The sequence below is a fragment of the Miniopterus schreibersii genome, assembly GCF_964146895.1.
Source record: "Miniopterus schreibersii genome assembly, chromosome: 5".
In the NCBI taxonomy this organism is placed as follows: domain Eukaryota; kingdom Metazoa; phylum Chordata; class Mammalia; order Chiroptera; family Miniopteridae; genus Miniopterus; species Miniopterus schreibersii.
The window spans coordinates 33,763,250-33,785,695 of record NC_138106.1 but is presented as its reverse complement, the minus strand read 5'-3'; the positions used below and the strand labels follow the sequence as shown (position 1 = coordinate 33,785,695).

Genomic DNA, 22,446 nt, shown 5'->3' with positions numbered 1-22,446 from the left:
TAAAATTAAAATTGTCTAAACAACAATTTTTTTTTAAAGGAACTTTTTTTTTTTTTAAATATATCTTTATTGACTTCAGAGAGAGGAAGGAAGAGGGAGAGAGAGATAGAAACATCAATGATGAGAGAGTCACTGATCGGCTGCCTCCTGCATGCCCCCGACTGGGGGATCGAGCCTGCAACCCGGGCATGTGTCCTGACAGGGAATCGAACCCCGACTGCCTGGATCCTAGGTCGACGCTCAACCACTGAGCTATGCCCGGACGGGCAACAACAATTTTAAAAGTATGAAAAGCACTATGCTCAGAATTGGCCACCACATATTTCTAATTCTAGAACAAAACTAAGAATTCAGAGGAAACAACTTCTAAAACAAATTTTTTAAAATGAAAACAAATCAAGTTATTTTATCAATCCTCACAGAAAGGTGTTTATTCGAAAATACAAGCTCGCTCTTTGATCTTTCTCTCTGGAGCTTTTCCCCACCCCTTTTTTCCCCCAGGGCTCTACTGCTCTCTGGAACAGGCCCCTGTGTGAGTTTTCTTTGGCTTTCTTTTTCCTAAGCTCCAAAGGCTACTCTTTTGCCTCTGTAATTTGTTTCCTGAGCCCACACAGCCCAGCTGGCTCACTTCTTCCAGGGCTCACTTCTTCTACCAGTGACTTTCTAAATGAATTTTTGCTTCTATTTAGAAAAAACCAAAACAACAAACAAATGTTTTCACTGGAGTCTAAAGTCCAAGAAAACATAGTACAGTAGTAATCAGCAGCATCACTACTACAATTCATAGGACCCATCAAGTACCCTACTTCACACTCCTCAAAGATACAAATACACACCACACTAAGACTACAGCTACAGATCTCCTTACAAAAAAGTTCTTAGTACCCACCTTTGGTGAAATCAACTATAAAAGAAAAAGGTGAGTAAAATGAAAGCTGTAACATTATTAGGGAGTGGGCTCATGGTGTGGTGCCCTGACACAATTAAGTTATAGCATGCTTTTTGATTTAGCATAAAGTGCATAGTAAACTTAGAGCAAGTAATTAAAATCTAGGCAGAATTTTTAAATGAAAATGAGTTGAGGTTGTTAGGGGTTAAAGCACAATTCTTTGGTTTCCTAGCATAATATCTACAATTTAATGGGAACTCAAAGAAAATTTACCATTAAAAAAAATGAGAAATAAAAGTGACAGATTAGCCCTGGCCAGGTGGCTCAGCTGGTTAGAGCACTGTCCCGTACACCAAAAGGTTGCAGGTTTGATTCCCGGTCCAGGCACATACCTAGGTTGCAGGTTCCATCACCGGTCCAGGGTGCATAAGGGAGGCAACCAATCGATGTTTCTCTCTCTCTAAAATCAATAAAAACATATCCTAGGGTGAGGATAAAAAAAAAGTGACAGATTAACTAAACATATTCATTTGCAAGGTGCTCAGAAGAGTGTCTGGCACAGATTATGTATTGTTAAATGTTTATTTCATCAGTAATGGTTCTCCTACACCCCCAGTTCCTCTCCCCCCATCCTACATAAATGAGGTACAAATGAGATTTGAAAATCTCTCTTTCAATACTATGGAGCCAACTCCTTGTGAGAAACATTTAGCATATCTGAGCATCTAGGAGGTACTGTGTTGCTTCTTGAAAAGCAAAAAAAATCAAATTTTCTATCTCCAACAAACTCATTATACCACTATTGGACAATTGAGTTCAAGTTTCTTTTTACAGAGCAGGCATATTAATTAACATTATTAACATACTGAAGTCAGAAAGACATCGTTAGTTTTTTATGGGATTCCGTACAAAGAAATTCAAATGAACTATCATCCTTAACTCTCTCATCATTTCATTATTTTCATTTTAGTGATAAAGAAACCTGACCAAGCCACAAAGCTAAAAATAGTAGAGCTGAGACATGAATCCCAGTTCTGACTCCAAAACTCAAGCATTGCTATTTACAGTCATTGCCAACAGAAAAAGAAAAGGAATTAGATTTATTCTCCATCAGCTAAACAGATTTTCCTACAAGAATATTTATTTAAAACAAAATAACAGGCACACAAGAAAATAAACTTACAAATACATACCTCTACTTCATCTCCTTCACTAATTTCTTTTTTTATATCAGGTGGTGGTGGTAATCGAACTTCATTAAATGGAACCTGACGTTCTGGTTGCCAACTGAAGGATTAGAAAAGGAATTTAAAATTTCAAAATATATTATCCTAATACCCACTAATATGGAAGCTATATAATCTATGCTTAGTGCTGTATATTTTTCAAATTAATCATAGTTTTCCATAAAGAAAAACAAGTTTCATATTATATACTTTCCAAGTAATTAGTTTGTTGTAGTAGAACAGATTTTGCATGACTCTTAATAAAGTTTATAAATAATTAACATCATTGAAAATAATTACATATTACCTGCCAAATTACTCATCCTAAAGCAACAGTATATACATTATTCTGCGAAGGATATGGGCTATATTCAAAAAATATCATATCTACACCACTGCCAAATAACAGCAGTGGAACCAACTTACTTCAAACACATTTACAACTATATAAAACATAATTCCAGAGATTATAAAACAATATAAATGCACAATGTTTTAGTGTAGATGTTCACAGAAATACAGAAAATTACTCAATTATTTTGAATACCTGAATTACATAAGGTTTCATTTCCTCACATAAAATTTATCTTTTCAACAATGAACACATACACAATTAAAACCTAGTAAAAGCTTAGTTTTCATGTTTGTAGCAAATATGTATCAAAGTTGCTAATTTAGTTATTGCTTAACTGACATTTTTTAATGTTGTATTTTATAAGCTGAGTTGATGAATAACTTCAAGTTCTAACAGGTCATTCATATGTTCATATAATGTTCATAAAATGTTCCTATAGCATTTATCTGCACAGGATGCACGGGACACACACACACAGCAGGAGAGAAGTAAAAGATTTTTGAGTGCTTTCTTTTCACCATTACTGTCAAAATGGCAGCTGCTCAAACACAGAAATCATCACAACACTTGTTTCTACATGAAACGACTGCTGGGCAGATATCTTTTCAGACAGTTCCAGAGCAGCTTAAAAGTGAAAGTTGAACAGTTCTGTTGTGACCTTCAGTTACACAGTGATCCTTTATAACCCTTCCTAAACAAGTCCAGAATACCTAGTCTCGCATATTTTAGACCATTACCTAGCCATTACAATATCTACAGTTTGAAAATGACTACCAGTAGCCACTTGGAAGGTCTCCTACAACATCATTTCAACATTTGTTTTTTTTTTTTTTTTTAAATATATCTTTATTGATTTCAGAGAGGAAGGGAGAAGGGGAGAGAGAGAGAGATAGAAACATCAATGATGAGAGAGTCACTGATGGAGCCCACAACCCAGGCATGTGCCCCAACCATGAATGAAACAGCTATCTCCTGGATCCTAGGTCAATGCTCAACTGCTGAGCCACGCCCGGCAGGGCAACATTTGCTTTTTTAAGAATTAAGCATATTATAATCCCATTTGTGCCATCTATTTTGGCAAAAACTACTTACTGATTCATGTTCATATGTGTTTTGGCAAAGAAAAGTGTCATGAAAAAAGTAACACATAGATTGTGGGCAGAAAAACAGGCAAAGTGTCATCAAAACTAGAATTATAAAAAAAAGGCCCGCCCAAAAGCAAAGTCATTTTTCACTGGTAATAGTAAGAACCAAAAACAAACTGGCACTACCCATTTTTAAAATTAAGATTTCTATAAATAAAAAATAACTTACTTGTTCTCAAAAACAACTGTGAGGGAATCTTCATGAACATCTTTGATAAATCCCTGCAAAAAAACAAAAACATTATTAAAACATATCAATATTCAATTAAACATTATGTTAACTCTAAACAGCAACAGAAATATAAAGAAAATATAGAGTACTGAAAAGAACACAGAGCTTACAATTAGGCAAGTCTGGGCCTGATTTCCATCTCCATCATTTGTGAAATGTATGACACTGGAATTTACTTAAATTCTCTGAACCTCAGTTTTCACATAGTACTATAACCTACCTTGAAATTAGTAAAAAGCCTGAAACATCATAGGTATTAGTCAATACTCAAACTAAGTGAGGCAGTATTTAGTACTGTGACTTATAGTTCAGGCTCTAGTGTCAGGCAGCCAAGATTCATATCCCAGGCACTATCACTTATACATTCTTGAGTGAGGGATCATGTAAAATAATGCTTACCACAATTTATTACAAATATTAGTTATAAATATTAAATCAGAACCCACCTTTAATAAAAGACAAGACTACATTTTGAATACTAACCTTACCATTAACCTAATCTTATTTTTCCTACAAATTTCTCTCCCTCTTTTGCTTAAAAAAAATTGGGCTATAGTGAGTACATTACTTCAAAACCATTTTGGAATGAATATAAGTAGATTCTCAATAAAAACCACTAGTAATTTTCTAGCCTTAAAATTATCATTTGATGAATACAGCTGAACGAAACCAACCATAGGACCTAACATACTCAAGAAAGCAAAGGACTTGGGTGTAGAACAACTGCTGTTAAATCTTGGGCTCTACCACTATGTAACCATGGGCAAACAGTCCTTGGCACCTGTATGATTAAAACTGACATTAAATGACACTTTATATTTCTGTCAATCAGAACTTGAAAGTTCTCAACCTTAACACTTTGAAACACTAGGTAATTAAAATATTTTTCTAAAACAAAGATCACACTAAACTCCAGAAAATGCACTAAAACCTAGCTAAATAAACACACACATTGTCAGTACCTGGTTAAAACATGGCAGAAATGAACATGTTTACCTCATCTCCCTATCAGAAGTCCATTAAATAATACTAAGAAGATTTTTACGCATAAACCCATACACACACAAAAAAGAAAAAACTGCAACAAAATTTGAGAAATTCACTGAACAGAAGTAAACTAATTTAAAAAAAAAAAGAACTATTAATATTTAAGTACTATAACTTCGACATTATTCTAAGCAAATTAGCAAATCAAAGACTATGAAACAAACTGGCAGTGGAAAAACCAAAAGGCAAGATAATGAGCAATGCCACCACCGCAAAAAATCTTTGGAACTTGGAGAAGAGGAAAACAGATGGGGCTGAAAATAAAATCATTACATTTTCTTTAATAATATAGAAATCACCAATCACAGAATGTAGGTAACTCCTCTCTCAGTGCCTTCCTTCCACATTTGCTACTCAATTACATGATCTGTAATTTGACCCCGATCTCTCTCCAGCTTTAAAGGCCTATAACCTGATTTGTGTGCTATGGGTTATTCCAATGCAAACATCCTCTTGTGAGGCCTAAAACTCAGGACATAGCAAGTCCTAGAATAGCATTCTCATTTTAACACTAAGGAGAAAGAAAAAAAGTTGATTCCTGTCCAGGGCCACTCCTGTGTGGAGCTGGCCTGTTCACCCTGTATCTATGTAGGTTTTCTCTATGTACTCTACTTTCCTGCCACATCCTGAAGATGTGCACATGAGGTGAAATTGTCCCAGTCTGAGTGTGTGTGGGTGAATATGAGTGCCCTGTGATGGAAGGGCGTCCTGTCTAGGGCTGGTTCATGCTTTGCACCCTGAGTTGCCAGGATAGGCTCCAGACCCTCCTTAACCCTGAACTGGAAAAAGCAGGTTAGAAAATTATCTTGTTTTTATTAACCTTTATTAACTGTCTGTATAGCTCACATTTATTTCAATGTTTAATATTAAATGTGTTTTGAATCTTTATTTAGAAGTCTGGTGAGGTTTTTGTGATCAGAAATATGCTTTAGGAACTTAACTCGTTTATCAATTAGCCTATGGTAAAATTGATTTTGTTATAGGTAGTTTTGCTTCAAGTCACAGTTTCCAAGAACCTTTGGATAACATTAAGTGAGGATTTACAGTACTTTCAAGAGTGCTATCATAGTTCCTGTCTTGCAATTCTGGACAAATTTTTTTATTCCTCTCTCTCCTCCCAAAGCTAAAAATTAACAATTGCCATTCTAGTACAAGCTGGGATTATCTGACCATACTATAATAATGAAATCCTGGCCTGTTTCTCTATTCCTAGTAGTTCATCCACACATCTACTTTCAGCTAATGTTTTTGGTTGGCACTTTCAGAGTTATGTTAGCAGCATATCTATCTATATTATACCCTTGCCATTTCTAAATGATATCAGAAACCGAATTTTCAAGTTCATGAATATTAGAGTAAAATGTATCCTGCAGTCAAAAGTCAGTCATACTTTCAGCTTTCACTAATGTTTTCTAGTCCTTCCCAACTTTCAGAATTTGGAATGTTTTGTTATATCAATCCTTATATCATTTCTGTATAATTTATACAGTGGATTAGTTCAAATCAGAACTCCAAGTCACTGGGAAATTCCACTCTCCATTATAATAAAATCCTTTTCTTCTATATAAAAAACAGTGCTTATGCCTCTCCCCACTCAATTCCCACTTTACTTCCAGCAAGTCAGCAATTAGCTTTGTTTGGGTGCACATTTTTCAAAAACTTAAAAAAATAAAATAAAGCTCTGGATACCTACTTTTATTGCTTAAATCCTTTAGGCATAAGATTAAATGGGTTAAGGACCTGACAACCTGTCTTTAAAGTGCATTTGGACTGTAGTGAACAGTTAGGAAATATGTTCTATCCCCAAAAACTAGATGCTAAGGATAAGGTACTTCTAGTGGCCAGAACTCCATTAAATTATGTCCATTTGATGCAGGACAAAGTCAATACTTTTCAAGTCATTTTTGTACTCTCCAAGTCACCAGAATAATGGTGGGTCCTTTATACTCAAGAGACATAAAATGGCAGGGTTAGGTGTTTGCCAAAATCTTTGAGTCAAGAGTCACCAAATAATAACGGCCACATTTGTCTGCACACAGCATGGGGGAGGTGGCTTTATGACTTTATGTCTCCATAACTTTGTCTTCCTTGTGGTACTCTAACCTCCAACTTTTGGGGATTTTGTCTCTCCCTATTCACCCTCATCTGGTCCAGGAACATATTTCTCAGAACAGTACATCTCACATCTTTCATCTTCGCATACATATGTGGACATGAAAGATTCCAAGGCATCTTTATAAAATGGTCCCTTAATTTGTTCATTCACAACAGTCCAAAATGCCTAATTTGAAACTCTTAACTATAATTTAAACAATCATTAGTAAGTAAAACAAGACACTGTAACACATCTTATGTGTCATCAAAATACCTTAGACGTTCTCCCATAAGAAATAAACAGAGCATCTAATAGTAAAATCCCAGGAATGTCATAAATTATGTGTAGATTGGGGGTAAGGGAGGAGATGAAGAGAACAGCAGAATTCCATAAGCAGTGGAAGCACTATTTTAAGAAATTCTTTTTCAAATGCAATCTAGCCTAAAATAAAAAAATTTTAAAACTCAAAGATTCAATAACTTATTGGAAAGTTAACCAATAATCAGCTTTCTAGATAAAAACAGCTAGAAAATAAAATACAAAAATATTCTAAGAGCATCTAAAAAATAAAACCCTAGAAATGTCCTCAACAAAAAAAATATGCAGAATGTATAGAAATCTTTGAAACTTTACAAATGAATATAAATAGAATATATAGGAAAATGTAAACCCCATCACATTCTTTTATTGGGGGGGGAGGGTCTTGATACTGTAAAAAATTAAATATACCCCTAAATGGGATACCATTAATATCCTAGGGGAGTATATGATTCTGTTGGAGGCAAAGGGGTTACTCTTAATAAAATTACACCAGAGTATATCTTAAAAACAAACAAGTAAGTATTCAGAAATTAATCTTTTAAATGGGAGTAGGGGGTAACTACAATACACTACCCCTACCCAAATATTAAAGTTTACTTTAAAGCTATAATAATCAAAACAAAAAAAGACAGGCGCAGATTCCAAAAACAGGCCTAAATCACTTAGGAAATTACAAATAAGAGAACTCAATGGATTATTTTTAAATAGTATTGGGACAGGTACATAAATATTAAGGAAAAAGAAAATGTATTTCACCAAAAATCAATAGATAAAAGTTTCAAACTTTTTTAAATCAATAAAGATTCTAGGAGAAAGCACAAGTAAGCAAACTATATCACATACAACGAAAGAAAAAGAAAGTGAAACAACAAACAACAGAGTTAAATTCCCAATTTATAATATTCTCAGGCAAGATAGTAAGAACAAGCTGAACAAGCTGATAAAAATGAGCATGAACCATGTGAATGGGCAATTCACAAAAAAATAAGTTGTAATTTTAACAATATATAAATCCTCTTTAAAGTGTTACATACACATTTACTACAATTTGTTTTGACCTTTGTTTTTCTCTTCCCACTTTATATCTTGTGGATCCTTTCTCATCAGAATATAAAAATCAATTTCATTTTTTGAACATTTGCATAAGGTATATGACAATTTTGAGTTGGGAGCTTTAATGGCCTGTGGAAAGAACAAGGAGCACAGGATATCTGCTTAATAAAAGAAGAGATTTTTGAAGTTCTAGAACACCGCAACTGAAAAACAGGTTTTTCAATTGATAAGTACTCATGGGGAAGAAAATCCTACTGGTTAAACAGAACGCAAGATGGTATGAGTGTATTTCAGGAATTCAAAGACTGAGATATATAGTCAAAAAGAAGAGGTGAATTATGGAACCCGGCTAATGACTCTGAAGATGGACAAAATTTCTTTTATAGACCTTCCAAATCCCTCATATTAGAGAAAAGGAGTTGAAACCATACACATATACATAACCCCAAAATTTCACTCCCTAGGAGGTTATAATTACTGAATTTAGAACCTCATCTTCTGTCTGGAGCTCTTTTCATTAAATCATTATCAATCAGATGATAAAATGCTTTTGCTGATTTACAGTTTTAAACTCCAAAAGGTTAAGTCTGGTAGCAATACTAATGTGAATAAAGCACCTTTCCTAAAAAGCCTATTTAAGGCAAAGTTCCAGGACAAAACATAAAAATCTAGTTCACGCCCGGCTTGAGTGGCTCGGCAGTTGAGTGTTGGTCAACCTATGATCCAGGAGATCACGGTTCAATTCCCAGTCAGGGCACATGCTCGGGTTTCGGGCTCGATCCCCAGTAGGGGGCATGCAGGAGGCAGCTGGTCAATGACTCTCTCATCATTGATGTTTCTCTCTCTCTCCCTCTCCCTTCCTCTCTCTGAAATCAATAAAGACATTAAAAAACACACACACACACACAAAAAACTAGTTCACAACTAGAAAGGCAGCTATCTTGTCCAAATCATAAATGCAAGTTGAAATAAAATTTTAAGTTTAAAGCGCAGGTCAATTTATCAGAGACTTTGCTTGCTGTGGCTTAGAAATCTAGAGATGCATGAATCCCTTTGAGAACATTCCCACTAAATTCATTAAGACTACTATATCATCGTAGTCTAGAAAAAGTACCTGGACTGCAAAGTAATTATCATTTCAAATTCACCTATTACTTTAGATTTTTAAAAAATCCACTGATGTCTTACAATTGCACTTCATTACAACCTTAAATTTACATTCCTTATAAAAGGGAAACAGAAACTTTAAAACCTTAATACTCAGCAAACTATGAACAGAAACCAGACAGCATAAGTCCTCAACGATAGTGTAGAAGCCCAGATCCAAAAACTCAAGATTTATATCCTAAAGTTGTAACTCTTTCATAAATTTCAAAATTCTTCTTAGAAGAGTTTGCTGACTGCCAATACCCTGAGCAAGAAATAGTACCATCTTGCTAAATGGAGAGTAGGTTCTGAATGACTCCAGTCTCAAGTGGTAAAAGCAAGGGATCCATCAGGAATCAAACTTCTACTCTAGTTCACATTTATTCTCTTAAGCAAGCAAAAAGTTCTCACACTCACAACTGATCAAGTATTCTTATATAATTTAAAATTCACTCCAGCTTTGATACTTCTTTCAGTTTTACTTCCTAAAGTCTTTCTCAGGATCACTGTTGTGAAATTTAGAGATTTTATTTTTCCATTTATTTGGCACAACAGTGAAACAACATTTTTTACGGCCTTCTCCAAATACTGCAATTGATGTCTTAATTACTGAAGCAAACATGATTAAACACTGTAGTCTAAAAGTAACCTATCAGAACAAATTCTCTATATATCAGATCCTATAGGCCTATATGACTGAGTTAAGTCTACACTTTCGCCAACTACATCAGGTAAAGTTTACTGTTGTGGATAAATGTAATTACAAAAACATAACCCATGAAAAAAGGAAAAGTTAATAGCATAATTTATGCAAAATTTGCCTCAGGTTTTTCCACAATCGATTTATCACCTGTTACCCTTCGATCAATTATCAGTTTATTTACTGATTCATCCTCTGAACCCAGTCTACCTTCCCAGCCCATCAATTCTAATGATTTAACATCTCTGAAATCAGGATGCTTCTTACAATTGATGGATAGCATCTTAGAATAGCTGATAGCCACTGATAGTCAGGAGATTTAAGTACGCATAAATGTCACTGTTTAAGCATGCTCAAAGCCCTGGCGGGGAGGTCAACTGGTTAGAGCATCAAAATTTCAGGTGTGATCCCCAGCCATGGCACATACAAGAATCAACCAATAAATGCATAAATAAGTAGAACAAATCGATGCTTCTCTCTCTCCCCCTTCCTCTTTCTCTAAAAATTAAAAAAAAAAAAAAAAAAAAAAGAGGTAAGTATGCTCAAATTTGGTTTGTTTCCAATTTTCTTTGACACGTGACTGGAACACCTAGACATTTCATTCAGCAAACCAATAAAGGACCATTTTAGGAAAGACTGAGGTTTCTTACCAGAAGGTTGTTCTGCTGACACCTTCTGATAAAATCAAGAAAGCACCAGCACCAAAGCTTGCAGAGTGGGTGAAAATTCTTGGAAGAAAATCCTGGAGATAATAGAGGAAAGCTCTTTTAAAGTTTGCTTGCAACATCAATGCTCTCCATGGCACTGAGGAAGATACTGTGAGAAGAAACACTATCACCTGACTGTGAAGCTGTTTTCACCAATTTAAATTTTACTGGTTTAAATTTAAATGCTTATATTTTCCATTTTTTGTATGCAAGTGTTTAAAGACGACCTTTCAATAAGTACACAACAAGAATTCTCAAAGATAAAGAAAACTACCACTCAGATTAATTGGCAACAATTCCTCAGTGCCTCACAACTGATGCTATTTTTGATACAATGAAATTGTATGGATCTTCCACTAACTTCCCAAATCAATATATGGAAAAATAACCTATTACTTGGACTCTAAACCCAACTTCCAACTAGAGGCATCTCTACCTTTGGCTTACTTAGTTTGTTTGCAATTTTCACCTCAAATCACATGCCAACAATCAGAATCATCTATTGTCCTACTTTGCACTCTACACATGCATGATCCAATTTACAGGATTAAAAAAAAAAAAAAAAAAGAAAATTGAATAAAGCAAACAATTATTTCTTAAAAACAGGGCTCTAAGAGAATACAGCCCAATCATTAAGGCATTCATTGTCCATAATAAGTTAATCTCTCCCATGCATCTAGAATAGCACTAGCTATGCACCATCCTTGAAAATTTGAGAAAATAGTGTTTTATAATTCAGATGAGAAACTCTATTAGGTTGAGAAAACTAACTTAGGGGGTCCCAGATGCAAGTGATCATCACAACCTAAGCAATCTTATATATGAGAGTCTCAGTTAGGAAACAGTTGAAGAATCTTAAACTAAGGTATTCCCAGGCACTCCAAGGTGTGTCAGAAGTACTTAAAGCTACTCCTCTCCTCCCCATAAATACCATGGTAAATCTTCCTGGAGCTTTTATGTCACATAATTTAAATAATTTATAATAAAACATTATGTTTCTGAACTATGTATACAGTTAACATATATAAAAAGAACGCATATCAATAGGGAAAGGGGGAAAAAACCTCTTATTACAGACACTATGGTATAGTGGGGGTTTCACTATTAAGACTGGGCTCAGATCCACTATCTATGATGTGGTAGGTAAAACAAGAGAGAAGGCCCAGGGCAGTAAGATAAGGAAAATAAAGACCTAACTTCATTTGCCCAAAAAGCAAATCACAGTGTCCCCTTTTGGGGACTGTATGGTCTTCTCAGAGCACCCAAGAGATTTTTGGAGCAAGTCTTAGGAGGTTCTACACACCCTGAAAAGAACCCAGCTTTCCTGGAGTTGGACATCCTCCTCCCATCCCAATCCTAGAAGTGAGGAAGACTTGGCTGAAGAGAGCAAATATCCAATTCCCCTACATGCCAAAAAAAAAGAGTTTAAAACAGGTTATTTAATACATGGTGCCTATAAATATTCAAAAATAAATCTTGATGTAGAAAATATAAAATGAATGAATGAAACACTACAGGAAAACCTAAGAAATTTTATGTATAATCTGAACAAAGGCTGTCTTAATCAAGACTGGAAACCCTGAAGCCTTAACAGGGAAAAAGTAGTTCAGTATATAAAAAAATAGAAGTTCTCTGTGGCCAGGGATACCAGAATGTCAACAGATAATAAATGTGGAAGGGCACTCTTACAATAAATGACTCTTAAGCAATCTCAAAAAGGGAAAAATGACATCCCAACAAGCAAATGGGTAAATGACGGCAACTTATGGAAAAGTAAATCAAGTGGCCAATAAATATTAAAATTCGCAAGTAGGGATCTGTAAGTGAAAGTTCCAATGAGATAACCCTTTATATCCACCAGGCAAAAATTAAAGATCATACAACCCATTCCCAGCAAAGATGTAAAGAAAAGAGTTGACAGTCATCAATGGAAGAAAAAGAAGTGTTAAGACTTTTGGAAAGTAATCTGTTAACCTTTATTAGAGTTTAAAAAAAAAGTTCCCTTCCACCAAGCTATCCCACTCTTTGAACTCTATCCAATGGAAACAAATATGTGGAGTAGCAAAAAAAAAAAATGAGAACCAAGTATCTAGTAATTGGGGAATGGCTGGGTTTCAAGGTAATTCTTACTGTGAAACATTACATAACAATTAAAAAAAAATTACATTCCATACTATGCAGCTGTAAAGAAGAATGGCCTCGTGCCCTTTGGGACAGTACGGATGGACCTGGAGAATATAATGAAAAGCGAAATAAGCCAGGCAGAGAAAGACAAGCATCACATGATCTCACTTATATGTGGAATCTAAAGAACTTAATAACTGATGAGCAGAATAGATTCAATGACATGGAAGCATGGATCAGACTGACGAATATCAGAGGGACAGAGGAGGGCGGGTGGGTGGAGAGGGAGAGATTAACCAAAAAATTTATATCCTTATATGCACAACCCTAGGACATGGACAATGGGGTGGAGGGGGAGTGGGAAGGGGGGTGGGAAAGGGTGGAATGGGTCATTGGGGAGAAAATAAACAAAAATATACACACACAAAAAATAAAATAAAAATTACATTCCAAGTGAAAATAGCCAAGATGTAGATTATCTTATTTTTATAGAGCAGTATGGAAAAAACCTACATTAGTATCTGAATGTGTATCTATATACCATTCTACTGAATATGAAGAAAAATCAGGTATGATGTATACTTGGCTATAAATGGGTTACCTAAAATGAAATGGAGGAAAAGAAGAGATCAAGTGGTGAAAGGAAGCCAAGAGGAGGAAAAAACGGGGCGGGGGTGGGGGGGAGGATTACCATAAAGGAATATGTATGTGTAAAACTATACGTATGTATATGCATGTATGAATTTTTTTTAAAGAGTCAAGATATATCTTAAAACACTTTGTAAACCAGCACTTTTTCCATACAGACATATAATCACTACTTCTCACATCTTTTTAATTTTTCCATGCCTAGGGATCTCAAATCTACTTTCTAAGTAACAAACTTGTTTGTTCGATGTTTATAGCACCTAAAAGATCTAAATTGTAATTTGATTCCAGTAACAAGTAAAACATTCAAGACTGCTAATGCAATTTTTTTAAAAAAAGTCTTAACTTCACCAGATAACTGATTCAAACTTTCATGCTATGTCTAATTCCCCTCTTCTCTAGATTATATCTGTATATGGTCTAATTTGTATAGGAAACACTTTATGCTTTCACAGTGCCAATGAGTATGCTTTCCTGATTCGCCATAACATCTACAATGGTGCAGTCAAAAAGGACACTGGAGTCTGTTTCTCAGCTGCATGTGCACTGGCTGCCTTGACCTGGTCCTTACATGTGAAAATAAGCATGTTCCTCCTGTCAGGAAGACTATGGGTGTTTCTGGTTACTGAGAACTGAATGTAACCCCTCAATATATTTTCAATTGTTTGACTGGATGTGATTAAAAGTACATGTATTTTTCTTGGTAAAATGAACACTTCTGCAGGTATTTCATTAAAATATTTTATTAACTGTTTTCTCAGCTGTTGTATGCTACCAAATATTGTTTTTCATTTCCTGAGAAAATATATTAAAATGTCCCATTACAATTATGGATTTTCAAATAAACTTTGCAAATCTCCCCAAAAAAATTTTTTAAAAAAAAGTAACTTCAAAAAGGCCCAGAAACCAATCTACAAATAGAAATTATTTTAAATCAATGGACACATGCTCTACAAATAAAAAAATCTGCAAACTTACTAATTACATTATACATTACAGAAATTATTACATCATTACGGAATAAGTTCTATTAAGGAAAAAAGTTATTCAAGGCAAACCACCAGCATTCCTTCGTATTGAACATTTAAGTATTCTAAATAAAAGAATGACGATGAAGATATGAATATTTCCTAAGAATGCATAAGTATCTACTAATGCTTGCATACCAGTAAGGTTCTTGGCTTGTTAATTTCACAAGTTTGTAACATCCAACAGTTCTCCAAACGGTCGCCCAAAACTATTATGATTTTCCTATTCCAAAGAGTTGAAGTTCCCCACACTTCTCTCTGTATGCATAAAGTTCTGTTACAATATCTGAACTTGACCAGAATCAATACATAACCCCTAAAAAAAGTCAATTTAAGTTCAGTTGAATCAAAATTAAAAGTGACAAAGTTAGCTTTGTATACATGCTATGTTATACTAAGATTAATAAATCAGAGTATGTTCAAAAACCAAGAATAACTAATTCATTTGTTCATTCAATATGTACTGAAGGCCTACTATGTACTAAGTACACACATCAAGTTACTGGAAAATCTAAGACTTGAAAATAACCTGAAAAACTATAAAACCAAAAATTTGTAACATGGGAAAGAAAGAAGTTTTAATATGACTAATTATCTTGAAGAAATATTGCCAGGGGGATGCATGTTCCTTTGCCAACAATACCTATAAATTCCACTAGTTATTACTGGGGGAGATCTCTATTCATCTTCCAAAAAAGCTAAGCAGAAAGTGCTAAGGCTAGAGTATGAGAGACAAAACAACTGATATTTAACTCAGATTTAATGCTTGTTCAATTCTGCCATGCTTTCGGCCTCTTTAATGTAAGCACAAATAAATTAAAGGGATTGTCATACATGTAAATATACATGTCCAGACTAACAAAGCAATGCATTACATTGCTTTTATTTTAGTTGAGCTGTTTTTTATATTTTTTTGGTCCTAGTAAATTTAACAACCATCAAAACAGTTTCTTACTATTTGCTAAAGATCTGGCAAGGGATCTTCTAAAGCCTTTCGATACTCAAAAATACTAGATGGCATAGACCACAGTCAATAATACTGCAATAACTATGTATGGTGTCAGATGAGCACTAGACTTTTGGGGGTTATCACTTCAGAAGGTATGTAAATGTCTAATCACTATTGTACACCTGTAACTAATATAATATTGTACATCAACTGTAATTGGAAAATAAATTTTTTTAAAAAGCTCTGGCACCCTCAAAAAATATGCTGTGTGGCATGATTACCACCAAGAAGTGCCACATTATAAAAGTTTCCTACTATATATGCATATATAAAATATCTCAAGTATTTTCCCAAATACCTTACATAATATAAAGCTAATAATTGATGATATAAATGTGTGGTTATAACCAACAATTATAATTTAAGCTATATATAAGCTATATATCTAGTTTTAAAATTTCTAGTACCCATATTAAAATAAAAACAGGTACAATTTTAATTTTATTTAATCCAATACATTGAAAATATTTCAACATGTAATCAGTATTTTTATATTATGATGTATATGCTTTTTTTCATACTAAGTCTCTGAAATCCAGTATGGATTTTACACTTAAAGCACATCTCAACTCAGCTTAGCACATTCCAGTCCCATGGCTAATGACTACCATATTGTATAAGAGTAGATTTTAGTAAAGTGAAGACATAGCTCAAATCATTTCTCCAGGAATCCTCCCAATTCAGTCCTCTTGACTTCCATTGTATTAATTAGTAGTAATTTATAACTAATAATAACTTGATAAACCATACACTTGTACATCAAAAAAAACACATACTATAACGATTAAAGACATCATCCTCTCTAGAGTCTGAGAGAACGGTCTGAATCTTGAATCAGCCTCCTTTTAATACTATGGGCCTACATTCACTTACAGCCTCAGTTTCCTCAACTGATGGTAACACTATCTCCCCTTCACTGTGATCAAAAGGACTTAATGAGGTAAATTCATATACAGTACCTGCAACATCTAATAATCTGCATGCTCAATAAATAACAGCTGTTATTGTTGTTAGAACTAAATGTGAAAAGAACCTAGCAGATTCCACCACTAGAAAAACTGTGTTAGAGGATATCCAACTGTCTCATACCACAAATGAAAAGAAATTAAGCTCTGACAAGCAGCCAGTACAAGAATTAGGAGTCAGACATAGAAGATGAAAGGCATATTGCTCTTCCCACTAAAAACACACACACACACTAGTTTGCTACAACCTTAACACTGTGGTAGAGAACTCACTTCTAGAGTTACTATCCCGGCAAGTGTCTGCCCAGTGTTCCTAACTTAAAATGTATGTTCATTACCCTCAAATTTCCTTTGAGGAATACTAAGCTCAACTAGGCAACTGAAAGTGATAAACCCTAGAGTTAAATCTCACTTCAGCTACAGTGAAACCTTGAACAAGTTAATCATGTCAGTTTCCTAAAATGTAAAATGGGGATGATACCACATACCTCATGGAATCCTTGAGAAAAAAACCAGAAAATACACGTATAAGTGACACAGAGTATCTAGCAAGTAACAGGCACTCAAAACTATTACCAATTAATTCACAAATATGATGTTGGAAATATACTGCTGGAAAAAAGTAATGGGAAAAAATATGCTTTCCGTAAGTACAAAAGGCCAAGGCCTTGGCAATGTATCTCTAGGTAGGTAGATTGTTTTATTCATTTGTTTTCAGAGTTTTCATAATCATGTTGTTCTTGTAATACAAAAACAAAACTACACGAAAGGTAAATTTTTAAAAATTGTTAATTGGACCTTTCATTTAGTTAAATCTTAGCTCTTTTCCATTTTTATAACAATCGCATTTTAAAACACATAAAACTAAATATTATACTTGAAATATCTGGAATTGTATGTTTTTAATTTAACAATGTCCCTAATATTAAGACAGCCAGCATCTTTTCCTCAATTACTAATCTCTCCACAAAGAAATCAACACAATACTAACTGTGAAGTCATTACACTCTCAGAACACAACTCCTTTTCTATAACTCCATAGGTCATCACCACAGTGATAATAAACCTGCATAACTTAATTACTATCAAATTTCATTTAATATTAAATTAAGCTACGATAAGATTTTGGAAATATTATACTTTAAAATTTGTTTTGTAGTCAATTATATAGTCAAAGAAAAAAAATCACAGAGCTCTAAAAGTAGTTCAATTTTCTATAGAGAAGGCCTAATATTTCATTCAACCATCTTAGAAATTACACATTTCCTTGGAACACTATGGAAACCTTCCTCTGCATGAGCCAGAAATTGACTGACTTTCAACTTCAATAATCACAGATTACAAATTCAGCCACACAACTTTTAAAAAAGAGGAGGAGGTATCTTAAATGGCTAGTAGTATAAACCCTAAAATGCCACACTCCAGGTAGAAAAGGCTATAAAAGCCAATTTTTACATAAAATGGAATCCCCTATCAAGTATTTAATGAACATTTCTCCCATTTGTTCCAATCCCCATAGATTCATAGGGCTGCAAACAGGAACGTATCAAGTTTTCTCTCTTTAACTATAGATCCACTGTTAGGTTATAAAAAGCAAGATACAGCCCTGGCTCAGTGGCTCAGTTGGCGACAGCATAGTCCTGATACGCCATTTCAGGTTCAACCTCTGCTCAGGGCATATACAAGCAACCAATGAATGAATAAGTAAGGGTAACAACAAATTGATGTTTCTGTTTCACTTTCTCTCCCCTCCCCCCAAAAAAGGCAAGATAGGAACTTGCTTTCATTTATGTTAATATTTAATATTTTGGGGGAAATAAAAAAGACTATCCCAACTTTTGGTTAAATCTTCAATTTTTCACTGATTCCAATTAATTTGTGAAATGAAGTTCCAGGAGAAAACCTTTCATTAATGTCTACAGAGCACTGCCTCAAGGCATGATGATATTTGGCTACTAATCCCATGACTGAAATTCTTCACTGGCAATTCACATTTAGAGCCAAGTGAGCATACGGAAGGAAGGAGAGAAAAAAAGAAGGAAAATCAAACACCTGTACATTGAAAAAAACTGAAAGAAAAAATAAAACAAAATGATAGCTGTTATCAAAGCAATTTCTTTTTTAATAATTTTTTTTATATATATCTTTATTGATTTCAGAGAGGAAAGGAGAGATAGAAACATCAATGATGAGAGAGTCACTGATCAAGCCCGCAACTCGGGCATGTGCCCTGACCGGGAATCGAACCCCGATCGCCTGATCCCAGGTTGACCCTCAACCACTGAGTCACGCCCGGCCGGGCTCAAGGCAATTTCTGATAGTTTTCAAAATTCCCTCACTAACCATGCACTATTTAAATTAGAAAAAATTACTTAAAATTGCTGCTATATCAAATGAAAGAAGACTCAAAATGCTACAAGGTATATGATTCTACACATTGGACATTCTGAAAAATGCAAAAGTATGGGAATAGAAAACAACAAACCTAGGAGAGAGGTTGACTACAAAGTGGCATGAGGGAAATTTTTAGAATGGCAGAAATATTCTCTCTCTTCATCCTAGTTGTGGTTACACAACTGTGAGCATTTATCAAAGCTCATATAATTGTGTATCAAAAAAGGTGAATTTTACTATATGCAAATTAATCTCAATTCACATAGTTAAAATCCTTCACCTAACCATTCTCACTCTTCCAGAGTTCTTCAGACCAGTTTCCACAAAGCACATGTACAACTGGATTATGGCAAGGCATAAAATTCCAAATGTTCAAGTGCAATTATCTTAGTACATAAAAGTGTGGCTGGAGGGTCCTTCCCAACCTTTGCCAAAGAGCTACCTTACTTTGTTAGGTAACACTGAGCAATGGAGTCAAAGTCCAAATAGAATCAAGAAGATAGGTGGATAGGGACCAACAGTAAGTACTTCAGAGTTCCAAAATGGGGACATTTAACTTACTGTGACTTGATTTAAAAAGAAAAATACTGAGAAGCCAAAGTAAGATTGTAAACAGTCTTTACTAAAACTTTCAATGATGATCTTAAATGAGTTGTATAAAAAAAAAAAAATGAAGGCTATCAACATAAAGTATATTTAGCAAAAAATAAATGGTGTTCTACCATCTACATGCTGCAAAATAATTTAAGACAAAATAATCCTTTTCTAATTTTCAATATGACCAAAAAAAAGCATGCCTCCATTACACAAGAACTGTATAGCCAAATAGTGAGAATTTTACACTTTTCCAAGGGTGAGGGGGTGTTAATGCAAAAATGATGAAACTTATTTACACTTGATAGGAAAAGTATGGTAAGCCCATTCTTTGTGCATTGTGCCACAGCTGTGTCTGCAATCAGAGAAGGCAACCACTAGGTTTCAGTAAGAACAGAAGTCAATGAAATATCTACTCAAATTTTACTTAGGTCCTTTGACACCGAGCTTTTTTTTTAATCGATTGATTGATTTGAGAGAGAGGGGGGAAAACATCAATTCGTGTTCCATTTATTTATGCATTCATTGGTTGATTCATGTGCCCTGACCCAGGATTGAACCTGCAACCTTGGCATGTTGGGAGGTCGCTCTAACCAACTTAGCTACCCAGCCAAGGCCCGTCTGACACCAAGTTTTAAACCTAGATTGCTAATGTAACTGGTCATGCATTAAGACTCCTTCCCATCAGACAATCACTGTTTTTACTTTATGTTGACCACCTAAGGAGATTCAAAGTTGTAAAAAGCTTAGGGAGATCCTTTAGATGCCAACTGTGATTTCCCACTATGCTATTACCACGTGACAGTTAAAATCAAAACCACATAGCTAATCAGTAAACTAGGAAAGAAAAAAGAAAAACCACACTTAGAAAATAGGAAATTCCGACCACCAAATAAAATAAAATCCCGTGGAATAGAAGGTATGCTAAAATGAAACGTAGTGAAAATACATTCTGCGTATGCACAATACTCCTGTACAAGGAGAAGGCGCCTTCATAAAAATAGCCAGGACTCTCAAACATTTGAGATGCTGGCTTAGTGAGATTGACTGACAGACAACAGCTGGGGAGGTTTTGTATCGATCTTGTAACCTCTTGGCATACTTTGGGAGAAAGGGAGAATCGGGAGACCGTTACAATGGAAGAACTAAACTGTAAGGATTTCATTTTGAGTTATGTGACCCCTACATTGGAAGCCCCTACTAAATTCTTCTACTCTCGAATTCGTCTTCCGTTTCCCAGCCCCGATTCCATCGTAATGAATCTCCTTCCTCCCGAAGGAAACAAACAAAAAAACCTCGTGGGGGGAAATAAAACAAACCTCAACACCTTCCAAAACCACTGGGTAACTGCTATAAAGAAACTGATCACCTCTCTACCTGCCTCCCTGATCCATTTCACATTTTAAACCATACTTTAAAGCCTGGAACTCTCTCGCCTTTTCTTCCGTAATAGAAGGGGCTCAGGCGCCGCCCTATTTCCCAGGCCGCAACAAGATTTCAACCCGCCACATTTCAAGGTTTCCTCGTTTTCTCTCTTCGATCCTAACCCTCAAATCCGTACTCGCTCTCCTTCAGACACTAAAGTTTATTAGCCCCAAACCCTAGTACAAAGGTGAATTCCTAAGATTCCGCGACGCCCCCCCCCAGGGGGTGGGGAGGGGTCGGAGCCGCCGGCCGCGGCGCTCCCGCCCGGCCCCGTCCGAGGGGCGGGAGAGCGGCTGCGACCACAATCCCACCGCCTCCTTTCACGACTCCCCCACCCCGCCGCGCTCAGGCCTGCTCCCAGGGGGCTCCTCGCCGCCCGGCAGCGACTCGGCTTCTCTTCACCGGCCGGCCAAGGGCCGCACTAGCATCCAAGAAAAAGGTTCCTAAGTAGGAAAACGCAAGAGGTGTCCGACGTGTTGTTTCAAAACATAACGGAGCCCGGGCCCCCGAGACCGTTAAACCGCGGGTGAAGGGGGGAGAAGCAAAGAACCCAGCGGCCTCAGGCTTTGGTCTGGCCTCCCTTTTCGACCCCAAACCTCACTCTCCGGGGCCACCAACCCTCCCCCAAACCTGCTCCGGCCGCCAGAAGACCCGACAAAGCGGCAAGAGGGTACCTTGTAGAAAGCCCCGTTGGAGCCGCGAACCTCCACCGTCAGCTCCGCCATGTTGGAACCGCAAAGGCCGCTGGGAAGAGATTCTAGAAACTTTCCAACCAGCGGGGAGGCGGGGGGAGGGGCGTGAAGGAGGCGGGGGGAGGGGCGGGGAGACAGGGCGGGGACTGGAATCCCCGGCCCCACACCCCTGGGGTCTCACCGCGCCGCCCCGACTCTCCCAGTGAGAGCCCGCGACTCTTTACATCACCGGGCCTGGGCTCCGCCTGCGGCCGCCAACGCCCCGTTCTCTTCCCGGAACAATCGCGGACCTTTGTTGACCCGCCCCTACGTCCCCGCCCCCCAGCGCCCGCCGCTGGCCCGCCCGGGCCGGCGGGTGCCCGCAGCTGCCGGGGAAGGAGCGACCCGGACGCAGCCCGCGCCTTTCATCCTGATTCCACTACTCCCGGGAATCTTGCCCTACAACTTCTGGAAGCGCTGGTAGCCCTGGAGCCGCTGCCTCACCTAGGGAGAGCAACACGGGGGGCTCCAGTTGCCCACTGACAGACTTTTGAGGGGAGAAGAGAGCCTGAAAATGTACCTACTATCCGCTCCCAACTCTTTTAGCTTTTTTAAAAAAATCGGTGGCCTTCTCTTATGTCAGGTTCCACAGATCCACACCTGTGACACAGT

At 36.4% G+C, this 22,446-nt stretch overlaps 1 protein-coding gene across 6 annotated transcripts in view; it reads right to left on the bottom strand.

Annotated features, from left to right (window-relative positions):
• Positions 1-22,103, bottom strand: part of FXR1 (FMR1 autosomal homolog 1) — a 56,694-nt gene extending 34,591 nt beyond the window's left edge. For 5 of the 6 annotated variants that reach the window (XM_081137842.1, XM_081137845.1, XM_081137843.1 and 2 more), the window contains exons 1-3: positions 21,778-22,092; positions 3,785-3,837; positions 2,083-2,176 (exon numbers count right to left, since the gene is read on the bottom strand). In XM_081137842.1, coding sequence (XP_080993968.1) covers positions 2,083-2,176; positions 3,785-3,837; positions 21,778-21,828 — 198 coding nt within the window. In that variant the 5' untranslated portion in view covers positions 21,829-22,092. Of the gene's footprint in view, positions 1-2,082; positions 2,177-3,784; positions 3,838-21,777 lie in introns of all 6 variants that reach the window. The other variant, XM_081137841.1, reaches the window with a different exon arrangement.
• Positions 22,104-22,446: the final 343 nt, after the last annotated feature.